Source organism: Podarcis tiliguerta (assembly GCF_965153285.1).
Source record: "Podarcis tiliguerta genome assembly, chromosome: 8".
Taxonomy (NCBI): domain Eukaryota; kingdom Metazoa; phylum Chordata; class Lepidosauria; order Squamata; family Lacertidae; genus Podarcis; species Podarcis tiliguerta.
The window spans coordinates 11,581,209-11,596,854 of NC_139541.1; the positions used below are offsets into that span (position 1 = coordinate 11,581,209).

A 15,646-nucleotide genomic window follows, 5' to 3' on the forward strand; every position below is an offset into this window, starting at 1 on the left:
TGCTGTGGTCTAAACCACTGAGCCTCTTGGGCTTGCTGATCAGAAGGTCGGCGGTTCGAATCCCCATGATGGAGTGAGCTCGGTCCCTGCTCCTGCCAACCTAGCAGTTCGAAAGCACACCAGTGCAAGTAGATAAATAGGTACCGCTGTGGAAGGAAGGCAAATGGTGTTTCCGTGTGCTCTGGTTTCCATCACGGTGCTCTGTTGTGCCACAAGTGGTTTCATCATGCTGGCCACATGACCCGGAAAGCTGTTTGTGGACAAATACTGGCTCCCTTGGCCTGAAAGTGAGATGCGCACTGCAACCCCATAGTCACCTTTGACTGGACTTAACCATCCAGGGGTCCTTTACCTTTACCTTTCACCTAGTTAAACTATGGAACTAACTCTCACAGGAGGCAGTGATGGCAACCAGGTTGGATGTCTTTAGAAGAGGATTAGACAAATTCACAGATGAGAAAGCTATCAGTGGCTGCTGTCCGAGGTGCTAGGCTTCTGAATACCAGTTGCTGGAAACCACAGAAGGGGAGAGTGCTCTTGTGCTTGGGTTCTGTCTAGGGCAGGGGTCAGCAACATGCGGCCCATGGGCTGGATTTGGCCCACAGAGACCATTTTACCGGCCCACAAGTTGCCTCCAAACCGAACAGCCCTCTTGGCAAGTCCCCCCACATGCTGTGCTAAACTGGCGCAGCGCAGCACTGGGACTTGCCAAGCAGTGCCGGAAACTGTGTCTGCACATGCGCAGATACCAGAAATCGCTTCTGCGCATGCCCAGATGCCGAAAACCGTGCCTGTGCAGCCATGATTTTTGGCATCAGGGGATGTGCAGAAGCGATTTCCGGCACCGCGGACATGCGCAGATGTGATTTCTGGCGTCACGCTGCACTGGCCCAGCCCACGGACGATCTCCACGGGAGTGATCTGGTCCATGGCCAATAAGCCTTGCCGAACCCTGGTCTAGGGGTTTCCCACAGACATCTGGGGGTCCACTGGAAGAACAGGATGCCAGACTAGATGGGCCAATGGCCTGATCCAGGAGGCTCTTCTTACCTTGTGGCGCCTACCTAAATAGCAACACCCTAGTGGTCCCGGGCCCTAAGGAAGTTAGATTAGCTTGAACCAGAGCCAGGGCTTTCCCAACACTGGCTCTGGCCTGGTGGAATACTCTGCCTCATGAGCCCAGTGCCCTGTAGGATCTGATTTCTTTCCGCAGGGCCTGTAAGACAGAGTTGTTCCACCTGGCCTTTGGCTTGGAGCCAATTTGATTCTCTCCCCCTCTTTCTTTTTCCTTTTCCTTTCTCCTCCTGTGATGAGGTTGCATTTTAATATTTTAATGTTGTATTTTAATCTTGTTTTTAAGTTGTATTCATTCAGCTTGTTTTTATTATTGCCCAGCCTTGGCTGGGGAGGGCAGGGTATAAATTATTATTATTATTACCTTTTGAATTTTCCTCCTCCTGGTAAATATTAGACAGTCTGTTGTCATTTCAGCACCTACCAAAAACCTTCCTCTTTTGGGGTCAGGGACACAAAACCCTTTTAAGTTGAGCTCTTCCTGGTCAACATCTGTACTGGAATTCTTTTTCAAATATTTTATCGCTTGCTGTTTGCCACCCCAGGCTCTTTTGGAAGGAAGGGTGGGGTAGAGATTTGACACAGAAATAAATAGCACTAGGCAAATTCATAGAGGGCAAGGCTGTCAATGGCTGTTGGTGTTGACAGATGTGTGCTACCCGCAGTATCAGAAGCTGTATTTCTATTTCATCTTACTAGATTTACAACCTACTGTCCAATTCCTTGGTTCCCAACTCTCATAGCCTTGAAGCATTTTGAATGCTCCACTAGATATCACAAACTCGCTGGCCGCTTACGGGAACGGGATGCTGGTAAGGTGCTCTGGTCCAGCATCTTCTTCACAGAGGCCACCTGGAAACCTGTAGGAAACCCTCAAGCCCAAGAGCCCTCTCCCGTGCTGCAGCTTCCAGCAACTGATATCCAGAAAAATTACTGTCTTCATCCGTGGAGGCAAACCATAGCCAGGATGTCTAGTAGGGCTGGGTGATATATCAGTATATTATGCAAAACCATTTTGAAGTCCATATCATGATATCGGTTTCATAACTTTTGACCTGGCAATATATCACAAATCATGCATGATTTTGTGTGTGCTTGTGTGTGTGAGCTCTATGCAAAAAAACCACGATGCGGAAAAAACCACGAAGCCAACCTCTCCATAGCACCATCCTTTTTTTCTTTTGCCAATTAATTTTTATTCATTTTCAAATTTATAACACATCCAAACCAGATCAAAATTAGTGTAATCCAAATTTTCTTCAAAAACTGGCTTCCCATTCTCAGATATATTCAAATTCATTCCCTTTTGCATGCTGCTTATTTTCCAGATTTATCTCTAATTAACATCCGTTTCCTAGCAAATCACTCATCCTTCAGCTGTCCCTTTACCAACTCCTGCATATAGATACAACAAAATTACATAACTCCATCCTTATTTCAGGCATTGTGATATATCACTATCCTGTGATGTATCGGTGATATATCACAATGTTAAAAACCAGACATCACTCATCACTAGTAGTAACCACTGATAGCTTTATTCTGACTGATCCTCTTTCTGATCCATGGAGGCTCCTCAGCCCAATATACCTGAAGGAGCATCTCCACTCCCATCGTTTAGCCTGGACACTGAGGTCCAGCTCTGAAGGCCTTCTGGCGGTTCCCTCCCTGCGAGAAGTGAGGTTACAGAGAACCAGGCAGAGGGCCTTCTCGGTAGTGGTGCCCTCCGTGTGGAACACCCTCCCATCAGATATCAAGGAAATAAACAACTGCAGTGGTACCTTGGGTTAAGAACTTAATTCATTCTGGAGGTCCATTCTTAACTTGAAACTGTTCTTAACAGGGAAGTTTTTAATGTGTGACATTTTAGTGTATTTTTGGTCTCTGTGGAAGCTGCCCAGAGTGGCTGGGGAAACCCAGCCAGATGGGCAGGGTATAAATAATAAATTATTATTATTATTATTAGTAGTAGTAGTAGTAGTAGTATTAACCTGAAGCACCACTTTAGCTAATGGAGCCTCCTGCCGCCGCCGCACAATTTCTGTTCTCATCCTGAAGCAAAGTTCTTAACCCCAGGTACTATTTCTGGGTTAGCGGAGTCTGTAACCTGAGTTACCACTGTACCTGACTTTTAGAAGACATCTGAAGGCAGCCCTGTTTAGGGAAGTTTTTAATGTGTGATGTTTTATTGTGTTTTCAATATTCTGTTGGGAGCCGCCCAGAGTGGCTGGGGAAACCCAGTCAGATGGGTGCGGTATAAATAATAGATGGTGATGATGACGAATACTTAAAAACATAAAAGTCTTTTTGGATCAGGCCAGTGTCCCAGCTAGTCTAGCATCCTGTTTTCACATGTATGGAAGTGAGAGCTGGACCATAAAGAAGGCTGATCACCGAAGAATTGACGCTTTTGAATTCTGGTGCTGGAGGAGACTCTTGAGGGTCCCATGGACTGCAAGAAGATCAAACGCATCCATTCTTAAGGAAATCAGCCCTGAGTGCTCACTGGAAGGACAGATCCTGAAGCTGAGACTCCAATACTTTGGCCACCTCATGAGAAGAGAAGACTCCCTGGGAAAGCTCCTGATGCTGGGAAAGACCCTGATGCACAAGGAGAAGGAGACGACAGAGGACGAGATGGTTGGACAGTGTTCTCGAAGCTACAAACATGAATCTGACCAAACTGTGGGTGGCAGTGGAAGACAGGAGGGCCTGGTGTGCTCTGGTCCATGGGGTCACGAAGAGTCGGAGACGACTGAACGACTAAACAACAACTACCAGATGCCCCAATGGTTAGCCTCCAAGCACAACAGCCCTCTCCCTTCCAGTGGTTTCCGGGCAACTGGTATTCAGAACCGTTTACTGCCTCTGACTGTAGAGGCACAGCACAACCATCATGACCAGTAGCCACTAATGCTGTGTGTGTTTGTGTGTGTGTGTGTGTGTGTGTGTGTGTGTGTTGATCTGGTCTTCCTTTCTGGAAAACACGTCACTCAAGTATAATTGGATAGACTGGGAGGGGGATTAAGAGCTTTCTGTTCAAAGGCAGGCAGCATCAATTGGAGCCCGTTATTGACTCTGATAGAGATCAGGAGGCTGTTATTCAATTGTCTCGCCTCCTTCCCACCTCTGAAAGAAATTCTCTCTCCTCCTTTTTAGTTAAGCCCCTTCTTTTTTCTGAAAAGTCTCTGGCAATTTCCAGTCTTTCCGAGTGCCAAAGATGCCTCCTGCAATCAAAGGAATATATGTGCTCTTGTGTGTGTGTGTGCTCGCGTTGTGCTTTTTAAAAACAAGTCCCATAGCTTCCCTGACCAAGAGAGAACTGTAGCTTTAGAACCTGGAAGGTCTCTATGCGTGGGAAGAAACCCTCCAAGCCCATACTGGGAAATGGAAAGCAGCCTAAAATGCGGCTCTCTTGAAATGCTCTCCTTACTTCCTCCAACTCCTCGTTGCTCTTCAGCTCCTGGCTTGGCATGCCAAGTCGAATCTGACAGCCAATTTTTACAGCTGAATTGAAACAGAAAGACGGGCAGACCCGGGAGAGCCCACCCCCCTTTAAAATGAAGCCTGTTTTGTTTTGTCTTTTTTAAAAAAAGACATCCACCATAAACCTTTTCAAAATCGCTATCCTGCAATAGGAAGCTGCTCTTTGGTCCATCTGGCTCAGTACGGTACTCTTTACACTGGCTAGCAGAGGCTCTCAAGTAGCTCTGTCTGTAGAGCATAGAATCATAGAATTGTAGAGTTGGAAGGGACCCCATGGGTCATCTAGTCCAACCCCCTGCAGGGCAGGAATCTCATCTAGACCTCTGCTAAAAAACCTCCAAGGAAGGAGAACCCACAACCTGTCATGGATGCTTTAGCTGAGATTCCTGAATTGCAGGGGTTGGGACTAGATGACTCCTTTCCAACTCTTCAGTTCTATGACTGGATGAATCCAGATAGGCAAAAGCACTTGAGGCTGATGAAGAGTGTGGTCGGGAGAGAGTCCCAAGGGCCAAATGTAGAGCTCTGGGGGCCACATTCATCCCCTGGGGCTCAGGTTAGGACATCCCTGACTTAGATCATTTATCCAGGTCTACATCTGACCCTACAAGTTCATTCTCTCTCTCTCTCTCAATTTTTATTAAATTGTTCTAATTTACATTTCAAAGTATTCATTTAAACAACCTTAAATTAATGACTTCCCTTCTTCTCTTTCTGTGGTTCATTTTGCATACCATACATCCCTGCATATTTTATATAAACTAAACCATTCAGTATTCCATTATTACATCCATCAAAACTTATTTACCCTGTCGAATTTATCTTAATGCTACCAGCATTTTCAAATGTACAAAATTTTCACCTATATATTCAATAAACATTTTCCAGTCTTCTTTAAACGTATGTTCTTCTTGTTCTCCTTTTTCTATAAGTCCTCAAGTTGTTCATATTCTGTCAACTTAAGTTCCTATTCTTCTTTGGTTGGGACCTCGCTTGTTTTCCATTTTAGGACTAGCAAAACACAGGCCACAGTAGTGGCATACATAAATAATCTTTTTTGACACCCGGGAATTTCCCTCTGAATTATTCCCGACAGAAAGGACTCTGGGTGTGTGTGGGGTTTTTTGAAAACGTGCTTTTAAACATTTTTTTCAGTTCATTATATATCGTTTCCCAGTACTCTTTTACAAGTCTCCCATATACAAAAGAACGTTCCCTCCACCTCTTTACATCCCCAGCAATGATCTGATTTGAACTTATACATTTTAGCAAGTCTCCTAGGAGTTGAATACCATCTATAAATCATTTCCAGGTAGTTCTTCTTCAAGGAATAACATGCTGTGAACTTCAAATCGCTCTTCCAAAGTTTCCCCCAGAGATTCAAATCTGTATTATATCCTTTGTCTATGGCAAGGGTAGGCAACCTAAGGCCCGGGGTCTGGATCCGGCCCAATCGCCTTCTCAATCCGGCCTGCAGACGGTCCAGGAATCAGCGTGTTTTTACATGAGTAGAATGTGTGGTTTTATTTAAAATGCATCTCTGGCTTATTTGTGGGGCATAGGAATTTGCTCATTATTTTTTCAAAATATAGTCTGGCCTACCACAGGGTCTGAGGGACGCTGGTGGCGCTGTGGGTTAAACCACAGAGCCTAGGACTTGCCGATCAGAAGGTCAGCAGTTTGAATCCCCGTGACGGGGTGAGCTCCCGTTGCTCAGTTCCTGCTCCTGCCAACCTAGCAGTTCGAAAGCACGTCAAAGTGCAAGTAGATAAATAGGTACCGCTCCAGCGGGAAGGTAAACGGTGTTTCCGTGTGCTGCTCTGGTTCGCCAGAAGCGGCTTAGTCATGCTGGCCGCATGACCCAGAAGCTGTACGCCGGCTCTCTCAGCCAATAAAGCGAGATGAGCGCCGCAACCCCAGAGTCGGCCATGACTGGACCTAATGGTCAGGGGTCCCTTTACCTTTACCCTTTACCACTTGGTCTGAGGGACGGTGGACTGGCCCCCTGCTGAAAAAGGTTGCTGACCAACTGGTCTATGGTATTGGTCTCTCTCTCTCTCTCTCTCTCTCTCTCACTCACACACACACACAAACACACACACACACACACACACACACACAAAACACACCTGCAGGGCCAAGATGGGACCTGCATCTGTTACCTGCCTTTCTCCATTTGTGTACCCTGCATAACAGGTAGCTTGAAGGCTGCTTCTCCTCTGTCCTTTCCCTGCCTCTTCTAAACCATGCCACACGTCATTCTTTGAAGGGAGCCGCGATCTTTAATGTGTTGTGTTTTCTGCCTCCCTCTCCCCCCCCCCACTGTCCAATTGTCAACAACCTGCCCGGGATGCTTAGGGAGACAGACTTTCCTCTGTATCAGACCTGGCAGCGTTCAATGACAGCTAAGGAGCAAGATCATCAGCAGGTGAACGCTTTATTCCCAGACGATCCACTTAGAGCAAAGATAAGATGTTCGCTCCTCCGAAATTTGATGCCTTCCATGTACAGAACCGATTCCTCAGTTAAGCCAGCTGCCAGTTAGCCTGGGAGTTCGTTAACTCACTTCCTACCAACTATGTACTGTGGAAGTAGGTCTGTCACAAGCATTTTGATCTTATTTTAGGGGGCAATGGTGGAGGGTTGTGTGAAGGTGGTGGTGGAAGAAAGGCTCTTCTCTCCCAAGGGGCACAAACCCTTGGGGGTGGGGAATCCTTTGAGGATTCAGTGGAATCATAGAATTGTAAAGTTGGAAGGGACCCTGAGGATCATCTAGTCCAACCCCATGTTATGCAGGAATATGCACTTGCCTCATACGGGGACCAAACCAGCAATCTTGGTGTTATAGGCACCATGCTCTAACCAACTCAGCCATCGAGGGACAGCTGCAAAAGATTAACCCCATGCATCTTTATTTAGAGAGCCAGTGTGGTGTAGTGGTTAAGAGTGGTAGTCACGTAATCTGTGTAACCGGGTTCGCGTCTCCGCTCCTCCACATGCAGCTGCTGGGTGACCTTGGGCCAGTCTCTTGAGTGAAGATTGCTGGGCAGAAGACGGAAGGAAGGAAGATTGGGATCCGTCTTGGGAGCCCTTCTTGAAATGATTAGGCTTATGAGATCTGGACTCCCTCTATGCAGACTGAAGGTGCAAATAGGTGAATAAACCACATTTATTAAAGCTATGACAGTCCCCGCTGTGTCTCAATTCAATGGGAGCCAGTGTGGTGTAGTGGTTAAGAGCGGTAGTCTTGTAATCTGGTGAACTGGGTTCGCGTCTCCGCTCCTCCACATGCAGCTGCTGGGTGACCTTGGGCCAGTCACACTTCTCTGAAGTCTCTCAGCCCCACTCACCTCACAGAGTGTTTGTTGTGGGGGAGGAAGGGAAAGGAGAATGTTAGCCGCTTTGAGACTCCTTAAAAGGGAGTGAAAGGCGGGATATCAAATCCAAACTCCTCCTCCTCCTCCTCTTCTTCTTCTTCTTCTTCTTCTTATTTATTTATTCTTTTTGAGTTTATGCATTTCACTAATTTTACAATCATTTTAACATTTCCAAACTTGACTTCCTTCCCCCTCTTTCTGCGGCTCCTTAAATTTCTTTTTAACATATTCGGCATATCCAAATTAACTCGCATATTTATTCATCTTCTTTCGAAGCTGCAGGTTATTACGAAAATCCTGCCAGCGTTTTTATCTGTTTGCAATTTATCTGTAAATATTCAATAAGCCATTTCCATTCTTTTATTTAAAAATTGTTACCTTGATTTCTTATTCTCCCAGTAAGTTTTGCCATTTCTGCATATTCCGTAAGTTTTTGTATGCATCCTTCCTTTTCTGGGACTTCTGCTTCTTTCCTTATTTGGGTGAATAACATTCTTGCCACTGTGGTTGCATACATGAATAAGTTTCTATACAGTTTAGATAGTTCTGTCCCTATAATTCCCAAAAGAAAAGCTTCTGGGGTTTTTTGTTTGTTTTTAAACAAAGGTTATTTTAAACATCCTTTTCATTTCATTATATATCATTTCCCTGGCATCCTCAGATAAGTCTGGGAATATATCCAGTCTGGAATCCTGGGAAGCTGCTGCCAGAGAATGTAGACAATACGTAAACCAGGCATAGGCAAACTTGGCCCTCCATATGTTTCAGGACTACAACAGCCATCATCCCTAGCTAACAGGACCAGTGGTCAGGGATGGTGGGAACTGTAGCCCCAAAACATCTGGAGGGCAGAGTTTGCCTATGCCTGACGTAAACAGATGGGAGATGCTGAGATTCCTGCATTGCAGGGGGTTGGACTGGATGATCTTTGGGGGGTGTCAGGGAACTGCCATCGGAGCTGGAGGCAGAGAGGAGGCTCCAGAGGGATGGTGGAGAGGGTCCCAGTAGGGAGAGAGGTAGCCCATTCCCTGGGGAAGGAAATCAGCGTAACACCAGTGGAGAAGGGGGGCAGATGGGGGAATCGGAGAGGTGGCTCCAGGACTCTTCGCCGGAGACCAGCGGAGAGGGCATGAGTACTCCGCTGCCCACACCCTCTCTTAACAGAAGACTTCCACGCAGGCAAAGGGGGAGGAGACTGGGCGTCAAACAGCTTCTATGCTGGAAGTGGTTCAAGAAACGCCCACTGACGGATTCTGCCAGCGACTGAGGCAGCCACGGAACTTGAAGCTGTCCAGACAGAAAGGGTTCAATCAGGCAACCTAGCCAGGAGTAACGGCAACTTACGCATGAGCAACCCCTAGCACCATTACAGGGGGGTCCCTTCAAACTCTGCAATTCTATGATTCTGTGACCAGTGTCTGACTTGGTATAAGGATGGGGGAAGATGGACTTGAATGTCACCCAAGGCCCCTTTCAACAGTGTGATTTCTGGCACCTACTGGCACCTTGGCTCAGTAGGAAGGCTTCAGCCACAAAATTGAATTTGCCAGTCAAGCGTGTTTTGCTCAGGGAAGCCATCCTCCTCCTCTCCCCCACTCCTTTTGCTTTTTTTAAAAAAATATTTTTATTAACAATTTCAACATACAAATTATCAAAACATATCATATTCATTATTTCCCCCCTTCCCCCCTTCAAACCCTCCCCCCCGAGACTCCCCTCATCTCCTCTCTCTGATTTCTCAGCACATGTTATTATCTTCAAGTTATAAAATTGTACATATCCTTACGTTCTCTATCTATCATGTTATCAAACCAATAAATTTTATTCAAACCCTGCCAAAAAGTCCAGTTCCTCCCCCCCCTTTTTAGATAATTTGTAAAAAGCTCCCATTCTTCCTTAAAGTCACAGCTGTCCTTGCCCCGCAGTTTGTATGTCAATTTAGCCAGTTCTGCGCAACTCATCAATTTTTCTTGCCATTGTTCTTTCGTTGGGATTTCCTCATTCTTCCATCCTTGTGCTATCAAGACTCTTGCCGATGTTGTAGCATACATAAATAAGTTCTTTATTTTTCTTGGCAGGTCTTGTCCTAGAATCCCTAACAGAAATGCTTCTGTTTTTTGGGTTTTTTTTACTCCTTTTCCAGCCTAATGCCTGCTTCCCCCCCCCCCTCCCTGGCATGGCGCAGGCTTTTGCTCAGCGAGGCGAGCTAATGTTTTAATGCTTTCTCCCTGTTCTTGCTTTGCTGATGCCCCTAGCAAGAAGCACGAAGCCAGAATCCTCCACTTTAGATCAGACGACATTCTCATCTTCCAACCTCTTTTTCTCTCCTTCCCCTAAAACACACACCTGCCTAACCTTCTTGACTCTTTTGGGTATATGAGAGAGAGGGGGGAAATCCATCCATTTGCTTTCCTGATTCTTCCTCGGGAGCCGTAGCAGCCTCAAAACCTCCTCTTTCTCTTTGGGTTTTTCTCCTGATCCCTTCCAGAGCTCAGGTATTGTTGTTGTTGTTTAGTCGTTTAGTTGTGTCCGACTCTTCATGACCCCATGGACCAGAGCATGCCAGGCACTCCTGTCTTCCACTGTCTCCCGCAGTTTGGTCAAACTCATACTGGTAGCTTCGAGAACACTATCCAAACATCTCGTCCTCTGTCGTCCCCTTCTCCTTGTGCCCTCCATCTTTCCCAACATCAGGGTCTTTTCCAGGGAGTCTTCTCTTCTCATGAGGTGGCCAAAGTATTGGAGCCTCAGCTTCAGGATCTGTCCTTCCAGTGAGCACTCAGGGCTGATTTCCTTCAGAATGGAGAGGTTTGATCTTCTTGCAGTCCATGGGACTCTCAAGAGTCTCCTCCAGCACCAGAATTCAAAAGCATCAATTCTTCGGCGATCAGCCTTCTTTATGGTCCAGCTCTCACTTCCATACATCACTACTGGGAAAACCATGGCTGAACCATGCGGAAAGGGCGTGGCTCAGCCGGAGAACAGCTGCTTTGCATGCAGAAGGTCCCTGGTTTGCTTCCAATACATTTTTTAAAAGACTTAATTTTTCAGCAGTCTACTTAACGCCAAGGTTAAGTCAATCCCCATATGGGACAGCTGCATATTCCCTGCATTGCAGGGGGTTGGACTAGATGGTAGGGACGCAGGTGGCTCTGTGGTCTAAACCACTGAGCCTTGGGCTTGCCGATCAGAAGGTCAGCAGTTTGAATCCCCGTGACAGGGTGAGCTCCCTTTGCTCTGTCCCAGCTCCTGCCAACCTAGCAGTTCGAAAGCACGCCAGTGCAAGTAGAAAAATAGGTACCGTTGTGGCGGGAAGGCAAATGGTGTTTTCATGTGCTCTGGTTTCCGTCATGGTGTCCCGTTGCACCAGAAGCAGTTTAGTCCTGCTCGCCACAGGACCCGGAAAGCTGTCTGTGGACAAACTCCAGCTCCCTCAACCTGAAAGAGAGATGAGCACTGCAACCCCATAGTCTCCTTTGACTGCACTTAACCATCCAGGGGTCCTTTACCTTTACCTTACTATATGGTCCTATGGGTCCCTTCCAACGCTACAATTCTTTGATTCTATATTCTACCTCAGCTGTCTGGGGTGGTCTGGTCCTGGGAGGAATCAGAAGTTGAGATAGCTGCTGCTGCTACTGCACTTAGGTCCTGCTTTCAGGCTCTCCGTTGAGTGGCTTGTGGCTAGTCACTGTTAAAATAGGATACATGTTCCCCAACCTTGGGCCTCCAGCTGTTTTTGGACTACAGTTCCCATCATCATTGACCACTGGTCTTGCTAGCGAGGGATGATGGGAGTTGTAGTCCAAAAATAGCTGGAGGCCCAAGGTGATGGGTCTTTGACCAGCTGCAGCCCTCTTCTTACAATCTTATGAGTATCAGAGAGGGAGGGCTATTGCCTTCGTACCCTGCATGTGGGCTTCTGAGGAGGAACGACTTTTTTGTTTGGCCACTGGACTTAATGACCCAGCAGGGTTGTCCCTATGACGGAGGAGAAATCCATTTTCTTAAAAGGATTTACTATATACATGGAATTTGGTGGTTCTGACACAATTGATGTTTGTTCGCATTGGACCGTTTCTTTCTTCTGTCTGAGCTACTGTGCCTTTTTGCTTCTGGAAAGCCCTACTAACAAAATTACAAGCAAAAAAGAAAAAAGCCTATAAAAAGAGTCAAGCTCTGTGCAACACCATATTTCTGCAGCATAATTTTATAAATATTAATGCATAGGTGTTTTTACATGGCTGTGTGCACTGCCAATGCAGGCAATGATTCAGATAATGTGTGAGAATTGGTCATATTTTCAGTGGAACTGGTGGAAATTGTTTTTATCTATATAATTGTTATATATACACCCACACCCCTACCTGTGTGTTTTTATTGTATTGTGAAATTGCTTTGAGATGCTCTCTATAGGAAGCAATTCAGAGTTGAAATAAATACATAACTCACTTCTCATTGAGCTCAAGGAATGAGCGCATCAGGGAGAGAGAGAGAATGAGAGAGAGAGAGAGAATGAGAGAGAGAAACCCATTTGACATTGGGATCTTCAGGCTTGTATGCTGTGTTGGCCTTGCTCAGAGTAGACCCACTGAAATTCATAGTTATATCAAGGGATGGGGGCAAATTTGATTTGGTGTGCATTTAAAGGCAAACCAAATCCAGTCCACACTTTCCAAAATGATATGAGATCCAGAATAGGCATCCTTCAAAATCCACACATTTCTGAATTTTGCAACGAAGTTCTCCAACGAAGCAATATCTACAAAACTGAATATCTTTTGGGGCAAAGTGTCTGTTATTAGTGAAAGGAACATGCAAAGATGTGCTCTTTTAATGCAATTAGTTTGCTAAAAGAAAAAAAGTATCTTAGGCAAAAATTGCATGTGAATGTGTATATGGTGGAATTTCATGAGGATTTTGAAACAAGAATTTCACAAACTGCTAACAGCCTGGATAGCTCAGTTGGTTAGACCGTGGTGCTGATAATGTCAAGGTTGCAGGTTCAATCCCTGTACGGGACAACTGCATATTCCTGCATTGCAGGGGGTTGGATCTGATGATCCGCAGGGTCCCTTGCAGATGTACAATTCTAGGATTCTATGATGTGGAAATACAGGGATCTGAATTCATGATTTGGGAAACGAGAAACTGAAATGGACAGATTCACTCATCCCTAGCTGTGTATGTTAATTTCAATGGGTCTGCTCTAAGTAGGGTTGGAACCTCAAGCTTTGAAATAATTCCCCCTGCCCCAACAGGCCACCTGTTGTTGGAAAGCACAGGAAATGATCATGCTTTTATCCTACTCAGGTCCTTATTGTCAGTTTCCTATTTAGATGTCTGGTTGTCGACTGTGAGAAAGGGTTATTGGAACAGGGGGCCATTGGTCTGATTTAGCAGGGCTCTTTATACACACAGAGAGAGAGACAGACAGACAGACAGACAGACAGACACACATTTTTAAAAATTATTTTTTCTGTTTTACAATTTAAAATATTCATTTTACATCCTTAAGATAGGATGAACTCATGGAGGAAAGGACTGTTGATGGCTACTAGCCAGGGTTGCTATCCTCTATGCTTCTGGATACCAGTTGCTGGAAGCCACAGGAAGCAGTGGCGTAGCGTGGGGGGTGCAGGGGGGGCCGGCCGCACCGGGCGCAACGTCTGGGGGTTAGGGTTAGGGGGCGCAAATCCACGGGTTAGGGGGTGCAAATTACTTGCCTTGCCCCGGGTGCTGACAACCCACGCTATGCCACTGACAGGAAGGAAGAGTGCTCTTGAACTCAGGTCCTGCTTGCAGATATCCCATAATGGTCATCTGCCTGGCCATTGCGAGAACAGGATGCTGGACTAGATGGGCCATTGGGCAGATCCAGCAGGCTCTTATGTTCTTATGCCAGGCTTCTTCGCTTTGGGATTTTCTTCTTCTCCCTTCTCTCCTCTCTTTTAAATATGATCTTTATTCAATTTTCCGTTCTACAATTTCAGATAAACACTTTACATACTTAAGGTATCAGGGACTCCCCTTCTCTTTCCATGGTTCATTTTACATATGAATCCCTGCATATTTTACAAAAACTGTACCAATCAGTATTCCATTATTGCATCCATCAAAATTTATTTATCTTAATGCTGCCAGCGTTTTCAGCCGTACACAATTATTTCCCATACATTCAACAAATGTTTTCCAATCTTCTTTTAAACGTATGTTCTTCTTGCTCTCTTATTCTATGTGTTAAGTCTGCAAGTTGTACATATTCTGTCCGGTTAAGTTGCCATTCTTCTTTGGTTGGGACCTCACTCATTTTCCACTTGGGGGCTAACAAAACACAGGCCACAGATATTGCATACATAAATAACCTTTTTTGACACCTGATAATTTCAGTCTGAATTTCCCCAACAGAAAGGACTTGGGGTTTGGTGGTGGTGGTGGGGAAGTACTTTAAAACATTTTTTTCGATTCATTATGGATCATTTCCCAATACTCTTTTACCCTTTTACAGGTCCACCACATATGAAAGAACGTTTCCTCAAGCTCTTTTCATCTCCAGCACTTATCTGATTCAGTCTTGTAGATCTTAGCAAGAGCAAGGCTCTTCTTAGGTTCTTATGAGGTTGTTTGGCTGGAGGTCCATCAAAAGACCTCGCAATGATCCCTTGCAATGCATCAGCTGGGTCTCCAGCAAATGTCTAAGAAATTTGTTGAGCGTGATTCTTTCAGAAGTCTCGCTTGGCCAGCAGCATTCAGCTGCTGAACTTGGATGCCGCACTTGTCATTTTACAAAACAGAAGGATCCTCTTCAGTAGTAAACACTTGAGCTAGGTAGGGCATGGTGCTGCCGCTGCTTCTAGAAAGATTACATGAACCCTATCAGATGTGTGTCTCTATCCCAAGTAGGCTTGTGGATGCTTCTCCCTGTCTGGCAAGGAGCCATCCATCTTCGTTACCAGCTGGAATGGAAGAGTTGTTGTTGTTTATTTAAAGCCATTTAGAAATCTCTTCTCGTAAAGTATTTCAAAAGCAATTTCACAATAAATGCATCAGCCATGGGGGGAGAGGGAACAATTACATATAAGAAAAACAATCCTAACTTTTCTGCTAAGAAACCCAATTAAAAATACTTTTATATGCAAAACACCCACAAAACTTCATATTTAATCTATGGAACAGTGGCAATGATGGCCACTGTTTCGGATGACTTGAAATCCGCCTTGGCGACAACAAAATGAATTGGACTCCTTGGCAGGTTTTGAATAAACATACACAAATTTATTGATTGTTAACATAGTAAAGGTAAAGGGACCCCTGACCATTAGGTCCAGTCGTGACCGACTCTGGGGTTGCGGCGCTCATCTCACTTTATTGGCCGAGGGAGCCGGCGTACAGCTAGTGGGCCATGTGGCCAGCAGGACTAAGCCTCTTCTGGCGAACCAGAGCAGCACACAGAAACGCCGTTTACCTTCCCGCCAGAGCAGTACCTATTTATCTACTTGCACTTTGATGTGCTTTCGAACTCCTAGCTTGGCAGGAGCAGGGACCGAGCAACGGGAGCTCACCCCGTCGCAGGGATTTGAACTGCCGACCTTCTGATCGGCAAGTCCTAGACTCTGTGGTTTAACCCACAGTGCCACCCGCGTCCCTGTTAACATAGTAGATATAAGGATTTATACAATTTTACAGTATGCAGAGAACAATATGAGTTG

The 15,646-nt window shown here is 45.6% G+C and overlaps 1 protein-coding gene across 4 annotated transcripts in view; it reads left to right on the forward strand.

Moving 5' to 3' along the window:
- Positions 1-15,646, forward strand: part of DISP3 (dispatched RND transporter family member 3) — a 95,030-nt gene that overhangs the window by 13,507 nt on the left and 65,877 nt on the right. Inside the window, exon 1 of one of the 4 annotated variants that reach the window (XM_083453720.1) lies at positions 6,756-6,988. The exons of 2 other annotated variants lie outside the window; for them this stretch is intronic. In XM_083453720.1, coding sequence (XP_083309846.1) covers positions 6,911-6,988 — 78 coding nt within the window. In that variant the 5' untranslated portion in view covers positions 6,756-6,910. Of the gene's footprint in view, positions 1-6,755; positions 6,989-15,646 lie in introns of those variants that run through there. One more of the 4 variants, XM_083453719.1, reaches the window with a different exon arrangement.